This window comes from Xenopus tropicalis, chromosome 6, assembly GCF_000004195.4.
Source record: "Xenopus tropicalis strain Nigerian chromosome 6, UCB_Xtro_10.0, whole genome shotgun sequence".
NCBI classification, from domain to species: domain Eukaryota; kingdom Metazoa; phylum Chordata; class Amphibia; order Anura; family Pipidae; genus Xenopus; species Xenopus tropicalis.
The window spans coordinates 64,644,477-64,663,240 of NC_030682.2; the positions used below are offsets into that span (position 1 = coordinate 64,644,477).

The 18,764-nt window shown below is 38.2% G+C and overlaps 1 protein-coding gene across 5 annotated transcripts in view; it reads left to right on the forward strand.

Annotated features, from left to right (window-relative positions):
* trip13 (thyroid hormone receptor interactor 13) overlaps positions 1-18,764 on the forward strand; it is a 36,552-nt gene that overhangs the window by 195 nt on the left and 17,593 nt on the right. For 3 of the 5 annotated variants that reach the window (XM_012964452.3, XM_012964451.3, XM_012964449.3), the window contains exons 2-8: positions 3,616-3,713; positions 6,117-6,282; positions 7,357-7,486; positions 8,964-9,019; positions 12,312-12,402; positions 14,334-14,406; positions 18,241-18,304. In XM_012964452.3, the coding sequence (XP_012819906.1) occupies positions 3,622-3,713; positions 6,117-6,282; positions 7,357-7,486; positions 8,964-9,019; positions 12,312-12,402; positions 14,334-14,406; positions 18,241-18,304 (672 nt within the window). In that variant the 5' untranslated portion in view covers positions 3,616-3,621. 5 annotated transcript variants of the gene reach the window in all.

Here is an 18,764-nt window from a genome sequence, read left to right on the forward strand (position 1 = left end):
TATTCACACTGAGCAAGTATTTTATGAAGCCTTATTATTACATGTTGCCTGTCAGTAGTTCGGGAAAAAAAACTCGGCTGGCACAAAGTTTTGCAGTTATTAGTGTTCTATGGTTAGTCAATCACTAAAAGGAGATCTAAATGAATTGATGTGGGCTCATCTTCTTAGCTGCTCTGAGCATGTTTGCAATTCATATCAGTTTTCTGTTAGTGATTTTGAAGGTATTTGCATTTTTAGATCGCCATGGGAAGGAGATTTGTTGCCTTGATAGGAAACTTCAGGCAACTTTGGCAAATTGTAGCGATGCTTATGCCATCCCACCAGCGATTTACATTCTTGCCAGTGGGATGGCATTGCGGGGAGATTAGTTGCTGTGATAAGTGTGGCAGACACACAGAGCTACTTAGTAGCAACTACTTCAAAGCTGCTAAACACTAGAAAATACCCTGCCATAGACCATGCAAAGAATTGCCTCTGCTAAGACACACAGAGCCAGTTATCAGTAAATGATCAGCATTGTTTTTGTAGCAGCTACTAGTAGCTCTGTGTGTCTTCACCCTGAATCTGTGCTCTCGTGGGCGACAGATCTGAAAATGATTTTAGGGCTGTGGTACATGGGGAAATTAGTCGCCCGTGACAAAATGTAAATCGCCGGTGGGATGGCATATCGGGGAGATTAGTCGCCCGCAACAAGGGAGACTAATCTCCCCAGAGCCCTAAGGGCAGTGGTATACTGGGAGATTAGTCGCCCGCAACAACTAAGATTTGTCATGGGGCAACTAATCTCCACGTGTACCACTGCCCTGATACATAGGATCTATACCTATTTTTACACTGACAGACAAAACACCACCTGTGACATTAGCTGCTAATATCTCAGGACTAAAATAGAAAATGAATGCAATTTGCAAAAGCGTTTAAAGGGAATATGTATGCATAGATTATTTTTTATAATTATTATAACCCCACAAAATGATATTAGTAATCTAGTTAACCTAAATAAGAATGTTTGACAGGTACTTAAAGTGTCCAAGAGCCAAGCTTGTGTGGTATGGAGCAAGAGGGAAGGCTAGAAGCTAGTGTGTGTTGCAAAGTAATACAATCAGGAAGGGTGCCAAAATTTATCAGCACTAGTGAATGAGTGAAATTTTTAGACAGGCATGAAGTCATCACAACCTTTAGTATTTCAGCAACGGTGACTATTTCTGCAAAACCGCACCAAAATTTTGATGCTAAAAAACTCCTATTGACCCCAAAGCATTTTGCAGGAAAAAAGTAGTGGTAAAAAATGCCCTTAACTTCAATGTATTTAGTGCTAAAAAACAAAACAAAACAAAAAACTGCCCATGGACTAAAATGCAGTCCAGTTTTGCTAACTGAAATAGTTCAAAATTATGGTGTAAAATGCTAGAAAACACCATAAAAAATGGGAAATGCACCCACTGAGACGCATTAGAGGGGACCAGTAAAAAGGAAACAAAATGTGCGATATTTTGTATATTCCAGGTTTTACAGTACATCCCCATCTATGTCTCTAAGTAGTTCGCAGCTGAAGACTAATTTTTTCCAATTACCCTTTGTCCAACTTAATCTTACCTAATTTCTAATTGATCCAGAGGAGCTGCTAGGGATGCCCGCCCACCTGCCTAGCCAATAAAACACTCACTAAGGCTGGGGTCGTTATTACAAATTTACCAGTAATGTGGTTGCCAGTAAATTTGTAATACCCCTAAATTTAGCTACTAGCCCGCCCACCCTAGCACCGAACCCACCCAAATCTTACCTTTTCTCTTCCCTAATCTCCCTTTAATCCACCTGACACACCATAGCTCTGGCCCCTGTGACATCACCCCCCTGTCATGTCTTACTTTATGTCATGGCCCCACCTTTCGTCACATCCCCCAGACAGCCAGTAAGAAAAATTTTAAAAAGTCCCCCAGAGATGGGGATACTTTTTTTTAATTTGCTGTATATATATATATATATATATATATATATATATATATATATATATATATATATATATATATAGCAGCCTTGGTCTCCCTGACAAAAGTTCCAGTAAGGAACTGAAACGTTGGATTAATAAAAACCTTGAAAGAAGTTCTTTTTCAAATGTGTTGCTGCTGATCCTTTGCTCTTCTAATCGTGTAAGTTCTGAGAGTGCCGTGATCTTGTACATTTGTAAATTACTGTTTTTTTTTCCAAAATGCATCAGTTAATCGAGCTTCTTCAGCAGAATTCTGCCTTGAAATCTGTTTTTCAAAAACACAAACCTGTTTTGTTTTTTTAATTTAAAGGAGAAGGAAAGGCTAAGTCACTTGGGGGTGCCAAAATGTTGCTTTTCACTCTACTGCGCATGCGCGCGCAAGCGAATAGGAAGTAGGAAGCACTCGCTGCTACCCCGGGCTGGTGCTGTTCTCTTCGTACAGGGGCACCAGCCCAGGGTAAAAGGTAAGCGATCTAAGTCACTTGGGGGTGCCTAACATTTTGGCACACCCAAGTGACTTAGCCTTTCCTTCTCCTTTAATTTTGAAATTTCACACGGGTCTAGCCATATCCTTCATTTCCCAGGGTGCCACAGCCATGTCACCTGTGCTCTGATAAACTTCAGTCACACTTTACTGCTGAGCTGTAAGTTGGAGTGATATCACCCCCTCCCAGCAGCCAAGTCCAGCTTGCGACTCCTCCAGTTACATGAGAGTTGAAGAAAAAATAGGTTACCTGAAAGCAGTTATAATGTGTAGTGCTGGCTCTTTTTGAAAGCTGCCTACACACCAATATTACAACTAAAAAAATACATTTATTGGTTCAAGAATAACATTTCAGGAGCCAGCGCTACACATTATAACTGCTTTCAGGTAATCTGTTTCTCCTGCTCCCATGTACCTGGTGTCCCAAGTCCCTCCAGGTACATGAGAGTAGGAAAAACAGATTACCTGAAAGCAGTTATAATGTGTAGAACTGGCTCCTGAAAGCTCAGGATCAGACACAATGTACTGAGATGGCTGCCTACACACCAATATACATTTGTTTGCTTAAGAATAACATTTTAGAGTGAACTATTTGCTGTGTAAACAGTGTAATTTAGAAATAAAAGGTATCACTCCAATTTGCAGCGCAGCAGTAAAGAGTAACTGAATTTTAACAGAGCACAGGTCACAAGTGGCTTTAGCACCCTGGGAAATGAAGAATATGGCTAGCCCCATGTGAAATTTAAAGATTAAATATAAAAAAAAATCTGTTTGTGTTTTTGAAAAATTGATTTCAATGCAGGATTCTGCTCGAGCATCTCTATTAACTGATGTGTTTTTAAAGAAACATGTTTTCCCATGACAGTATTCCTTTAAATTGGAAAAAAAAAAACTCCAGTTTACCACTGGACGCTTGCAGCTAAATCTGTGGGGAAGGTGAAGGAGAGGGGGCACTTTCATTTGCAGTTGACACACACAGGTGACTGTACATGTGCCGAGCTCTATTTCTGCTTGAATAACAATAGAGCACAAAGCATTCAGGGTGTGTTTTAGGTGCTCATGTAATTCTTTTCCTTTAATGCTATATATATATATATATATATTTTTTTTTTTTTTTTTTTTTTTAATCTTGTCTTGTCAGTTGAAAATGGATGAAGTAGCTGTAGATCTGAAGCAAGCCCTTCCAAATGTATATAATAATCTTCAAGTACATGTGGATGTCCATCAGAAATCAAACAGGTTTGTATCCCCTTGATTTAATTAAATGTCTACTATGCTGTCATGACATGACAATTATTTAAAGCAGGTGACAGTGGGTTGCACTTCAAGAGAGCTTTCTAAGGTGTTTTCTCTCAACTCTGATTCTTGTGAAAGCATATATGCTCTAATTTTATGTATCAGAGGGATGGAGGGGGTAACTCCTTCCTTAAAAGACTTGTTTACCTTTAAATTAACTTCTAGTTTGACATTAATATTCTGAGACAGTTTGCAATTGGTTTACATTTTTTGTTTTTCAGATATTTAGTGTTTTGTTTTTGCTCTAGTTATTTCAGCATCTGTCTGGTTTCTAGGGTCTTGCTTACCTTAGCAACCAGGCAGTGGTTTGAATGAAAGACTAGAACGTGAATAGTAGATGGCCTGAATAAAGAGATAAGGAAACAAAAGTAACAATCAAAATTGCAAGCTCACAGATAAGTAGTTCTTTGATTGCTGGTATCAGTGACACCCATTTGAAAGATGGAAAGCTATAGCAGAAAAAGGCAAATAATTCAAAAACTATAAAAAAAAAAAAATGTAATGAGGAAAACCAATGGCAAAATTGCTAGGAATAGGACATTCTATAACACTATAGATCTTGCTTACCACAAGGCAGTTCAAATTGACAATACTGCCTGCTTTCTCTGCATCTTTTAAAGTATAACAGGGGGGCAGTATACCCCCCATTCAACATGAATTAATTAATATTGTAATTTTTTCTTTAGCTAGACAGGCAGTTTTATGCTTATTTATGTTTGTTCCTTGTGAGGTAGTTAATTAAATTGCCAGTATACAACCCCCTGACTTCCTCTTTATTTTGACTGCTTTGTTCACAGGACTCAAGTATGGGGGGGGGGGTTGTCATTTTCCTTGTTTGCCCTGTTTAGCGCAAAAAATAAAAACCATATATATTTCATGATTAAACAAGAGGTAAAAATGATATTTGACACAAACCCTATTCATTTAATTTGAACAAGGGGGTATACTACCCATTTAAAGAGCTGTTTGAAAAGTTCACAAAACTGTTTGAAAAGATCACAAAGGCCATTTGAATGGTAGTATTGTATAAAGATGAATATGCTCCAAATAAAAGTTTGACTTTACATTGGGTTTTATGCAATCAACACCAAAAGCAGTATCCAAGGGGTTGGTGAGCAACATGTTGCTAAGAACCACTGGTTGGGGATCACTGCTTTAGATGTTCTCCATCCCAGAAAAATCAACTCACAAGGGAGGCAAGCTGCTTTAAGCACTGGGAGCTGGGGCTATGTTAAAGTTGTGAAATGCAACAGGAGTTTGGTTTAAAATAATTTTTAGAATGTTAATTCTGCCTTGTATGTTAGCGGAAGTTCCTGCCATACCATAGGTACGGGCTTTAGGATTAATGTAAGGGCCTTTCATCTTTTGGATTCTCTAACATCCATGATCCCTAAAGGTGCCCATACAACGTGAAGATTCGCTCGCTTGGCGAGATCGCCAAGCAATTGGATCTTCACCCGATATCCCCACGTACGGGTGTGCGATATTGGGGAGCGCATAGGCTAATTCGATCGTTTGGCGGCAATGGGGCAGTCGGTTCGGGGACTGCATCAACGAGCCGATGGGGTCCCCATTCCGACTAGATTTTCTAACCTGCCCGATCGAGATCTGCCCGATTTCAGGCCAGATATCAGTCGGGCAGACACGTCGGTAGTCCGCATACACGGTCTAAGGGACCGATATCGCCAGCTAGAATTGGCCCGTATATGGGGACCTTTAGTATTTAAAGGAATGAACCATATGGATGGAAATTAACCTAATTCAAAGTGAACTGAAATTATCATTCTCCCCTGTTTGACCATGCGCTCAATTCCTATACATTTAATATTCCATAATACATTGTTTATTAATACCATTAAATTACTTATGTTGTCCAAAAAAAAACACAGTGTTTAGTTTTCCTAATTAAACTGTAATGTAAAAACATAAAATGTTCACTGCTGGCAGTGAGTCCTCCTTTTTCGTGCATACATTAGATTTTGGGATGGTACAAAGCTTGCCTTCATTACTTTTTTCACAAAATGGCACCTGCCAGGTAGAGAAAACTACCTAGCTCTGATTGTCATATTGCATATCTTTTCAGCAGATAAGACTTGCCCATACGCAGTAGAATTTGATTTTCCTCTACTGTGGGTGCATGACCTAGGGTAAGTAAGATAGCAACGTTGGCGAAAACCTTTTTTTTTTCTAAAAATAAGCACTTTTTGGGGGGCAAAAACATTTAGATAATTAGAGAGTTCCTGATATATTGGCATTTTAAATTTAAAATGATTTTTCGCACAAGTAACTCTAGAAATTTTGTTTCAATAACTATTTGTTATTCTCTCTCTAACTTTATTTTTTTAGCCCAGCAACAAGTCAAGATATACAATCTCATGTCATGCAGCTATTGAATAGACATTGTGTAGTATTTGGAGATTACTCATGGACAGAGTTTGATGACAGCTTTTTAATGAAAAATATACATTCTATCTCCATTGCTGATACTGAATTAAAACTGAAAGACCGACAGGTAAGAAATTATTTTAAGAAATATCTGGTGAGGATTAAAGTAAGTGCTGGTGAGAAGAATATCAAATCAGTGTGCTTGTTACCATTTGTCATTATTTAAAGCATTGTTATTAAACTTGAACACCACTGAGGGGCAACATAAGTGAGAAAAACTCACTTTTGTCCACATTATCCCAGGGAACATTAATTCTGAGAAGAAATACTTAATTGCCATCTCATGTTACTTTTTAGTATAATAAAAAATTAATTTTAAATTATAAATGAAACCCATAATCCTATTTTTAATTAAAAAAATCCAAATAACTCATTTAAATATTATCAGACCGGATTTAAATAGTTTATATAATGTTAGCAAAGTTTATTTTGATTGTCCAACACTGTAAAATAGGATTTGGAATTGTTTCAAGTAACATATCCCCTTTAATTTGGATATGACATGCAAGGACTTTCTGCACCAGCTTAAACTGTCAAAATCTCTATAATGGTAATGATTCAGGGCTTCAAAGTTCTGTACAAGGGCTCACCATATTGGATTTTATTTGGAGGGTCAGTGGCACTGCACATGCTCAGTGTGCTCTGTTGAGAAGCTAAGCTTGTCATAAATTGTAAAGCAGAAAATAAAGATATCATACTGGCATCTGAGCTGCCATGTAAATTAAATCTGAATAGTCTTGCATTGTGAATTTTATATTTATTGCATTGAATATACTCTGAGTCTGTCCCTAAGCTCAGGTAACCGACAGCTGTACAGGGCATGTGATGGAAATGAGCCTGATGAAGGATGAAGATGCATCACTGTAGAGTAATCATTTATCCCCAACTTAAACTTGTAGAAATTGGTAGTAGTGGTGGTAGACAGGTAGACATTACAGGTTTTTTTTATCTGAATAACAATGACCACCATGTTCTGAAATCCTGCAAAAAACAGTTGTCACCTCAATTTACTCTTACAGCTTTAATTTTACATACACTTTTCATGGGCCTATAGGCAACTTTAGACCTTTTACTAGACATATAGAAATACTTAGTTTTGTTATATAGATATACGATGATTATTTGTTTGTTTATGTTGTAGCCCATAGACCTCAGCAAGTGTAAAGTGTTGATACATATTTTTCAACTAAATGAAGATGGTCCTTGCGTAGAAAGTCTTGAAGAGGAAAATGAGGATCTCGTGGCTGCTAACCATTGGCTGCTACCTGCTGGTATTCATTAACTTATTTTTATCTCCAATTAAATACTGTTTAATTATTTTAAAATATTTTTTTTTTAAAAGCATAAAAATTAAAAGGATTTTCCTGTCCATATGGAACCTTTTTTCTCTAGACCATTGATCAGAAAGCAAGGCATGGTCACTGGTACAGTCTAAAAACTATACATTACATGTGCATGGTCTCAGATTTGACATTGGGATGTGACTGAACATGGCAAAGGGGTGCTGATAGGAATATACTTTATTTTCATTGAGTCATCTTCCTGCTGGTTCAGATCCACATTCCTAAGGGGGGGGTGAGTTCTTAGCATTCTTGAGGGAGGGGGGAGCAGGAGAGAGCAGAGAACAGAAGGCTTTTTTCAGAGAAGTCAGTGCAGCGTTTCTGTGAGTGCTTATGGCTGTATTTACATAGACTTTTCTGATAAAGCTTACTTAGTTTTTACCTTTTTTTTTTTTAGCAGTGGGAGGAAGCTTTTCTCTTACAAAAGCAATTGTACTATCATTAAAGTTAAGAAATTGACAGGTGTCTTTTTAAAAATTACGTGGGTATTATATTATAATAATAATAATAATATTTATATAGTATATAATTAAGTCGGAAAGGAATTTTCTCTACTCTGAAGTAATTTGGAGATGGGTTTGAATGGCATGGGGTTCATCTTTCACTATACCACATATTTAGGCTTAATAATGCCATATTATTGCCTTATAGAAGGCCGATTGCCAATGTCTGCCAGGAATCTTTTTATTTTTGCATTGGTGGGGTGACATGCCTGGGCTTATACATATCCAGGTGATGGGTTGATGACAAGCTATTTCTCACCTTATAAAAACATATCCTGTAGGATGACCTCTGTAAATAAATAAAAAAATTATAATAACAAAGTTATAAGTGTCTGCCGTCAAGCTAGGGACTCTCTGAAGAATAATTACAGGAAGTCTTCCACACAAGCTTTCCAAATGCTGACTCTTTTACTGTTCTCACCCTCATTTGTTTCTGTCTCCACAAAGTAGTTTTATTGCCACCACATAGTCTTTGCAACAATTGTACTACTATCTCACCTTTTGCTCATTATGCCAAAAATATACAAATGACTACAAAATACTACATAAAAGCGGAGACTAGGTACGTTGGAAAAAAAATGAATCTGACTGTTGGCTTCTGTAAAAACCTAGGAGCCAAGGTCAGTGCTACAGTGCTGAGGGGTACTGCACTGATCATAGGTGGTTTACCAGCTTTAAATGCTGGCAAAATACCTATAAACATAGAAACTATGATCTATGTCTCCTTTGGTTCTTTTATCCACAGATCAGAATTTGCGGACTCAAAACTAATGCAAAACATGCACTGTGGGGATAGTTTGTACAATAGTACCTGCACATACACACACACACACAGGTATATTTAAATAACCATTTGTTAGCTTCAATTAATGAAAATGAGTAATAAATATTTTTTTTTCCTACAGCTGATTTTCATGGTCTGTGGGACAGTTTAATATATGACAGTGAAATCAAGTCCAGAGTAAGTAGAAATGCAACACCATCACAACGTTTTTTCAACCTATGGCAAACCATAAGTATTCAGTAAGCGATGCTTTCCACAGGAATACGGTTAAAAAACAGTAGCTGGACATTTTCTGTTAAAAGAACAACAGGGATAAAACTGTACTTCAGAAGGAGTGCATTAACTTAGCCCTCTAATGGTCTGCGTAAAATAGTCCACATCAACTGGTCTCTTTAGGACCAGCATAAACTTTTTAAATGTACTTTTTTGATAAAAGTAAAATGTAACTTTCCAATATGCATTAATAGCAGATTTGCAAGGGTCATTTGTAAATATATCTTACTGAAATTAATATCTCACTTTTTCTTCTCCCCTAGCAGTTCAGACTTTTGAAAGAATGTAGTGAAGCTAGATGATTAAATATATTTACATACATACACAAATAACTTTAAACCACTGAGTAAAAAAAAAGTAAAATGTTTACTTTTGACATGTTTACTTTCACATGCTTTATAATTACTCATATGAACTGTATGTTTTATTTACATTTTCACCCTGTTAATTAACTTAATCGACTGCTTTTTTGGGGGGGGGTTTGGCCTCATCCATCGGAGTATGATACGTTTTCGTGCATAGTATAGAAGTGATTGGGCAAGCAATCTGGAGGATATGCCTTCTACTTGGTTCCTCTATAATCCCAAGTAGACCGGTATGTGGTGAGAAGAGGGGAGGATAGGCCAATTGAGCCAACATGTGCCTGGTGAAATCCACCAGCTTGGGGGGGCACTCCTGTCTCAGCAAATTTTCTATAGGGTATTTCTCATAGACTAGAGATGCCTCCCTCAGTTGTAGGTATTGGTACAATTTAATGGTAATGGGTTTATTCCTGAGGTCAGAGTAGAAGGGAAATAGATTTCCTTCCAGTATATCCCCAAGCCGCCTGATACCTGCTATGGGCCAGATGTGAAATTGAGGCAGTTGGGTACGGTTAATAAGATTATTATTGTTCCAGAGGGGGAGCTCAGGGGAGCGTAAAGATGGAGCTATACCCAGCTTTAACAGTGCCATGAGCCACAACCTATGTGTAAGTTTTATAATAGGCATTTTGTGTTGTAAATCCTCTTGCACACGGTATGGGGTGTTTTGCATTGTCTCTACTGAGCCCAATATTGTGGCTTGTAATGCCATGTTTGGGTTTTCAGCACTTGGAGTGAGCCGCCAGTGAATATATGATACCTGAGAAGCTATGTAGTACATTAGGTAACCCCAGGCCACCTCTTTCCTGGAGAGCAAATAGGGTATCTTGAAATACATGGGGCCTTATTATTCCAAATAAAGGTAGTGGTAATTTTGTCTATTCGTAGAAAACATTTTTGGGCAGGTCGACAGGGGTGTTGCGAAATACATATAAAAATTTAGGGAGAAAAATCATTTTGAATACGGTCACCCTTCCCCAAAGTGTGAGTGGGAGCCTTTGCCATACATCTATGGTTCTGGTGTTTTCTTGGATTATTGGTTCTAGATTTAATGGGATAAATTGGGAGAGGTCCTTATGTATTTGAATGCCTAGATATTTGAACAAGTCTGCTACCTGTAAGTCAGAGTGGGGAGATCTAATAGGGACTTTGGGTTGGTCGATTGGGAAGAAGAATGACTTATCTTTTGTATGTCATCGGCATACAACAAAATGTTTTCTTTTCCTGCCTGCAGGTTAAGGACTTCACAGTTTGTTGCTTTCATGACAGCCATTGCTATGGGCTTGACCGATAGGGCGTAGAGGAGACAGGCCGCATCCCTGTCTTATGCATAGTAATAGTCGAGGCTAGGGTGCCGTTGACTCTGAGCCTGGCTGTCGGATCCTCATATAGGATAAATATGATAAAAGCCTTGCGAGTCTTTTTCGGCGATTTCGCGAAATCGCGCTGCCGCGTGTGCCATCCCACCGGCGACTTACATTGTCGCCGGTGGGATGGCAGGTGAAGGCAACTCGGGGAGATTAGTCGCCCGCGAACAGGGAGTTTTGTCGTGGGCGACTAATCTCCCCGTGTGCCAGAGCCCTTAGAGGAGAACTAAAGGTATAATCACTGCTGCCCCCCAGTGATTAGAATAATTTATCTGATATCCCAACTTGGTGCTCCTGTTAGCCCAAAACTTTACCAGCCAGGGGTATTCTGTAGCAGTTCATTCATAACCAAATGCCTCTAGAGGTAAAGTAGATACAAAAATCTGTGTTAAACAGATTTAGCATTACCTTTTTCATCATCCCCTTATGCTAGAAGATGTCCAGGATCATAATAAATGGTAATTTCTGTTGCTTCCAAATACTATGTGTCTGGAGTTTGCCTTGCAATAATGCACTCACACACACTGCTAGAACCCATACATAGCAACCGGTAAGCTTTTCTACCAGAAAGATAATAGAATGGAGAAGGAAAAGTGAGGTAGAAAGTAATTAACAGATTAAGAACAGCTATTGGTAGGAATAAGAATTGTTATAATTCTAAAATTGGAGCTTACAAGTATGAGAGGGCTAGCAAAACAATTTAGCTGCTCGGTAGGCCTCTTGGCACTGACAGTACATTTGGTCAATAAACTCATCATAGGAAGTTCTGTCATCCCTGGAGGAAACCCTTTGAGGAATAGCAACTAGCATAAAAGCCTATGAATTCCAGCAGACTCTCATTGGGCTTGTTGCGCACTGCCCACGTCAGCATCTTATGATCTTAGGCTAATGCCAGACGTGGCGTTTTTACACTGCGTATTTTCTCCACCTAAAAACGCCACACAACCCACACAGCCCCTGACTGGCGTTTTTCAGCCTTGTACTGGTGACGTAGCAAATCCCGTTTTCCATGGTGCTAATAGTGCGAAATAGTAAAAACGCCGCATATTTCCGCAAGGTCTAGCAGCTGCCTTTGTGTACACATAGGAATAGGTTGCTGTGCAAATAACGGCGTATTTCAGCAAACCATGAAAAGTCCGTAGTAATGCGTTTTCTAGCGTATTTAAGCATAGTGTGTTTTCCATCGAGACTGTTTAAGTTATTTCTATGGATGATGATATAGTGCGTTTTTCAGCCGCCGAGAGAATTAGAAAATACGGAAAATAGTCTGGCATCAGCCTTAATGTCAAGGGATCTCCTTAACCAGCTTAATGTGTGTCAAAATGTGGATACATTTATAACTTAAGTCCTATTTGTTGTTTGTGGTCAAGTTAAGAAAAGGTCAGATATATATGAACTTAATTTCTAAAAAACATGATGCAATAAAATGTAAAATTAGGTTCTGAAACGTCACATTTTTTCTGACAGCTCTTAGATTATATTGAAACTGCTATGTTATTTTCGGACAAGAATGTTGACAGCAATTTGATATCCTGGAACAGAGTGGTCCTTCTGCATGGTAAGCATTACTGTTTTGTGTGCTTTTAAAACTATTTTTTTCCAATAGACCTCTAATAATAGATTAAATACTAATGTGTTAGCTATTTAAGAAGTGAGAAATTTTGCATGAATAAGAAAAATGTAAAATGGGAAAGGATTAAGATACCAATACTTTATAAGGGGATGGTACTATTTTCTGCACAGCTATATCTGGGGGAGGGGAATTCACTCAATATATTGTAAATAGATTCTTTCTATGTCTGGTCATGGTAACTTCAAATGGATTACAGTTGCTAAAAAGGTTCTTATGCTTTAATTCTCCTATTTTTCCTGGAAGAATCAACAACCTGGAATTTTTTGTCTGTAATAATGTCATGATGTTTTTAGTCAACTCATAAAGGGCGATCTACTAATTTTCATGGTCGAGGGGTAAAAAGGGCATTAGCAGAAGAAAACAGACAAAAAACACAACCGTTTTTACCTCAAGTATTGGCTTATTTAGGAGGAAAAATGCAACAATATATGTGATCATGGTTTTTTTAGATTGTTAGAGACAATCCCATTGACTGAAGAAACTCAGTGGCTTTGCTGAGGACTTCCCATACCAGTCAGTTGCACTGAAGAAGCTGCTCGGATGAGTAGTGAAACGTCTTCAATGATTACCAAACAAGTCCAGTTGCTTTAAATTTTTTTATACTAGATATACCATGACCTGGATGAATAAAAATCTTCATAGACTCGGTGGCTTTTATTACATTTTTTTGTGAAAATATTGCATTTTTTTAGTCCTGCAATGTTTGTTATATTGTTTGTTTTTGGCAGTAAAACTGTAATTGGACTGTGATGTGATCAGGTATTCTGAACACGTATAACACTGTGTGATAACTTGATTTGAGTGATTGAGATTACTTGCATGACAGGTACTAGAGCACCTTGGAAATAGTGAGCATAGTATTGTATAATTTAATGTTTATAGCCAGAAGCAAAACAAAAAAAGTGTTTACCCACTGGAAGAATCAACAACCTGGAATTTTTTGTCTGTAATAATGTCATGATGTTTTTAGTCAACTCATAAAGGGCGATCTACTAATTTTCATGGTCGAGGGGTAAAAAGGGCATTAGCAGAAGAAAATAGACAAAAAACACAACCGTTTTTACCTCAAGTATTGGCTTATTTAGGAGGAAAAATGCAACAATATATGTGATCATGGTTTTTTTAGATTGTTAGAGACAATCCCATTGACTGAAGAAACTCAGTGGCTTTGCTGAGGACTTCCCATACCAGTCATTTGCACTGAAGAAGCTGCTCGGATGAGTAGTGAAACGTCTTCAATGATTACCAAACAAGTCCAGTTGCTTTAAATTTTTTTATACTAGATATACCATGAACTGGATGAATAAAAATCTTCATAGACTCGGTGGCTTTTATTACATTTTTTTGTGAAAATATTGCATTTTTTTAGTCCTGCAATGTTTGTTATATTGTTTGTTTTTGGCAGTAAAACTGTAATTGGACTGTGATGTGATCAGGTATTCTGAACACGTATAACACTGTGTGATAACTTGATTTGAGTGATTGAGATTACTTGCATGACAGGTACTAGAGCACCTTGGAAATAGTGAGCATAGTATTGTATAATTTAATGTTTATAGCCAGAAGCAAAACAAAAAAAATGTTTACCCACTGGAGGTGCAAGGTAGTAGACTCCAGCTGGAGTAAAAAAAAAGTATTGTATGAAAAAAAACCCTCATGAGTGGTGCGCCACCCGTACCGGGAAGGTCACAGTGCAGGCGTCCATGTTGGGGTACATATCTACAAGCAAGCTGGGGCAATCGCTGACTATGCACATGTAGGTGCCCCAAAAAGGCTGGCCACACATCAATAAGTATCAAAATATATCAAAAATATAAATAAAGCAATTTATTCATTTTTATTTTGTATTTTGTTAGGACCACCTGGAACAGGAAAAACTTCTCTATGCAAGGCACTGGCACAGAAACTCACCATACGACTATCATATAGGTAGGATTTTATTTTACTTCTTCATGTACCTTGTTTTATATAAAATCATGCTTCGCAATTGACAATCTTACTTAACTTTTAGCATTACAATATACTCATACAAAACGTTTGCTCAGGTTCTAAAAGTAGATGAATCTTGCTGAGCTGCAAAGATTTTAAACACTAAAAAAATTCAAAAATAATGTAAAAAAAAAAAAAAAGTAATAACGGAATTACATTTTTAAAACAACATTTTCTCAAATCAATGAAAGAAAGTATTTTACTGTGAGATCAGTGTCCAAACTCACCATGGAATTAGTCACACTGTGATATATTAGTTTTATGGCCAAAAACTATGCAGAACAATAATCACAGTAAAAACACAATCACCCAAAAATGCAATAAAGAAACTCAAATCATTAAATAAAGATATTGCACAGTGAAAGCACAATAAAATTACCTAACTTGAATAAAAACTATGATTGGTGTGCAGAAACTTGATGCACTAGTCTGGGCTATAAAACAATTTCAGTAGCAAAAAATTTAGAGCTGAGCTGTGTGTCAGAATCAAAACAATATTTAAGAAAGTGTTTTTTGGTGTATCTTCTGTAACTCAGTAGTGGCCGCAGAGTCTAAAAAGTTAAATCTCTAGAGACTATGTGCTGTCTGTATCTGTCTTATTTTGCTATTACAGGTATAGGATCCTTTATCCAGAAAGTTCCTAATTACGGAAAGGCCATCTCCCATAGACTCCATTATAAGCAAATAATACAAATTTTTTAAAATTATTTCCTTTTTCTCTGTAATAATAAAATGAACCTTGTACTTGATCCCAACTAAGATATAATTAATTAAGTGAATTCTGCAAAAAAAAAACTCATTCCTGCCTGGCTACATTTTTTTTGATGCTTCTGCAAACATTAGTCCAGTGACAGAATTGCTTCACTTGACAGATCTGACGTAATTTGGATCAATTGAATTTATTTTAAAAAGAAATTTGCTTGCTCAAGCTAACATTTTTTCCCTACTGCAAACAACTCAACCATGCTGTTTGTCAGTAGGGCATTGCAAATTGCTGGAATCAGCCAGTTAAGCTGGACATACAAGTGCAGATTTTCAAAAGATGTTTTCGTTATCACACAATCAAAACTATCGTGAAATGATTAAAAGTACGATTAGTATGTGGTAGCTGCCTGCATGGTCCTGCAAACAGTTGGAGAATGGGCAGATTTCATTTTTTGACTTGCCCCCATGTCAGGAATTCAAAAATAACTACCGTATATACTCGAGTATAAGCCGATCCGAATATAAGCCGAGATACCTAATTTTACCTAAGAAAACTGGAAAAACTTATTGACTCGAGTATAAGCCTAGGGTGGGAAATGCAACTGCTACTGCTAAGTTTCAATAATCAAATAAATAACAGATAAATAAATAGATAACTTTAGGGAAAGAAAAATGCTACAGCAGCAGACAAAAGCAAGTTTGGGAACGCTGCCATACTAAATATCGGGTACTTGGACCCCAGTGTACAAGTCCCACCACAGTACTACAATAGTCGTTACAAGGGCAAAATAATTCTTGATGCTGGACTTAATACAAATTAAATTTTTGTAAATAACAAGTTATTGTACCAATTACTTACTCTGGCTCGTTGTGCAGATGTAATGCGCTCGTTGCGCGCACCGACCCTCCCTTCCTCCCTCCCTCCACTTGTGTCCGTGTGTACATACCTCCCCCTACCTCCCTCCCTCCACTTGTGTCCGTGCATACATACCTCCCCCCTACCTCCCTCCCTCCCTCCACTTGTGTCCGTGCATACATACCTCCACCCTACCTCCCTCCACTTGTGTCCGTGCATACATACCTCCCCCCTACCTCCCTCCCTCCACTTGTGTCTCCATACCTCCCCCCTACCTCCCTCCCTCCACTTGTGTCTCCATACCTCCCCCCTACCTCCCTCCACTTGTGTCTCCATACCTCCCCCCTACCTCCCTCCACTTGTGTCTCCATACCTCCCCCCTACCTCCCTCCACTTGTGGCCGTCCTGCCGACTCTATTCATCTGAAGATGTGACATGTAACGCGCTCGCTGGCCGTCCTGCCGACTCTATTCATCTGAAGATGTGACGCGCTCGCACCCACCCCAGTGGACGGACACACGTACGTCTGGGGGGGTGCGAGCGCATCACATCTTCAGATGAATAGAGTCGACAGGACAGCCAGCGAGCGTGTTACATGTTCAGATGAATAGAGTCGGCAGGACAGCTACAAGTGGAGGGAGGGATACTCGAGTTCTGACAGCACCCAAGATATTTGACATCGTATGTACAATTGCTATGTAGCTGGCTGCAGGGTACTTTTACCCCACCCCCCCTGTGGACGGACGTGTGTCCTCCGTGTCGCGCGCGCATGCACTCACCTCCGACCGCGGGGGGGGGGGGTTGGGTGCGAGCGCGTTACATCTTCAGATCAAGATTGGCAGGACGGACATAAGTGGAGGGAGGGAGGTATACTCGAGTATAAGCCAAGGGTTACTTTTTTAGCACATTTTTAGTGCTGAAAAACTTGGCTTATACTCGAGTATATACGGTACCTGGTTTGGGTGCACTAAGAGCAACATCCAAGGGGTTGGTGAGCAACATGTTGCTCAAGAGCCACTGGTTGGGGAACACTGCAATAGAACCACCAATAAAAAGACCAAAAAATAAATCATCATCCTTAACATATGTGTCTGTTTTCACATTTATCTGTAAAATAGAAAAAATTAGGTTGCATATCCTGATCCAGAAACAAGTTGCTCAGGAACATTTTCAGCAAATGTGAAGCATTGTTTCTGAAGTACAAAAGCCACTAAAACAGCTGCTATCTGCCTCTGAGAAATATTTTGCAACTCTAGCTGTATAGTAAAAAAAATTTCAGAGGATGTCTCATTGTTTTAACCTGTACCTCCCATCCCATATATTACCAGACTCAGACTCCCCTGACGTAAAGGAATACTGTCATAAATTTTATGGTGTACTTTTTATTTCTAAATTACACTGTTTACATAGTTAATTTAAAATGTTATTCTTGAACTAACAAACATATTTTTTTAATTGTAATATTAGCGTGTAGGCAGCCAGTGTAGTGCCTGAGTCTGAGCTTTCAGAAGGAGCTAGCACTACACATTAGAACTGCTTTCAGATAACCTATTGTTTCTCCTAGTCTCATGTAACTGGAGGAGTCCCAAGCTGGACTTGATTAGCTGCTGGGAGGGGGTGATACCACTTCAACTTACAGCTCAGTAGTAAAGTGTGACTTAAGTTTATCAGAGGACAGGTCACATGGCTGTGGCACCCTGGGAAATGAAGAATATGGCTAGCCCCATGAGACTTTTTAAAATTAAATATAAAAAAAATCTGTTTTGTTGAAAAACAGATTCCAATGCAGCATTCTGTTGGAATAGCGCTATTAACTAATGCATTTTGAAAAAAACATGTTTTCCCATGACAGTATTCCTATAAAGGAACAGTAAAACCAAAAACTAAAGTGTTTTAATTAAATAAATGTTGCCCTGCACTGTGTAAAAATGTATTGCATTGCAAGTGTTGTAATGTATACTTAGATTTTTAGCTCTGGGACCACTTTCTTCCTGCTCCTCTTAATATTTGCTACTTGGTTGCTCTATTTTACTGTATTGAAATATGTATAGTGCTGCATATACTGTAGCTCCATGTAATAATGTACAAATAATATTGCATCTCAATACTTTCATATATGCAGCAGTGATGGTTTTATTTCACATGTTTTTTATTATTTAAATACTTGGACATACATTTCTTTTCTTGATATTGTGTCTCGTGCTTTTTTTTAGGTACAGATATGGGCAGCTTGTTGAGATCAATAGTCACAGTCTTTTTTCAAAGTGGTTTTCCGAGGTATGCTTAAAAATGTTTGTATTTGTGTGTAAAATATATGCTTATATTTAACAAGTATATATCATTTATTCTTCTTGAATTCTGTTTCTTTGATATGAGGATTTAATATTTACGTATAGCCCAACCTGTCACTTCAAGACAACCGGGGTTAAGTTGCTCCTCTATGGAGGCAGGACAAGCTAAATGATTCTTTGACTTTTTTTCCTGGAATTTTCACCTATTCCCCCAGTTTTTTTAATTTGTTCTCGAAGGCAACAACTTCTCCTTTCTCCTACATGACGGATAAATATTGAGTGGAAATTAATTGCAAGCTCTCTGATGGATCCTATTACCTAAAAGATGAAGCCCAATGTGAGCTCTCTCTGGTTTATGTGTGCACATTTCCAGATGGAGCCCAATATGAAGATACAGCTGCTATACTAATTGAGCCCCAGATTTGGCTTACATTTATCCAGTTTGC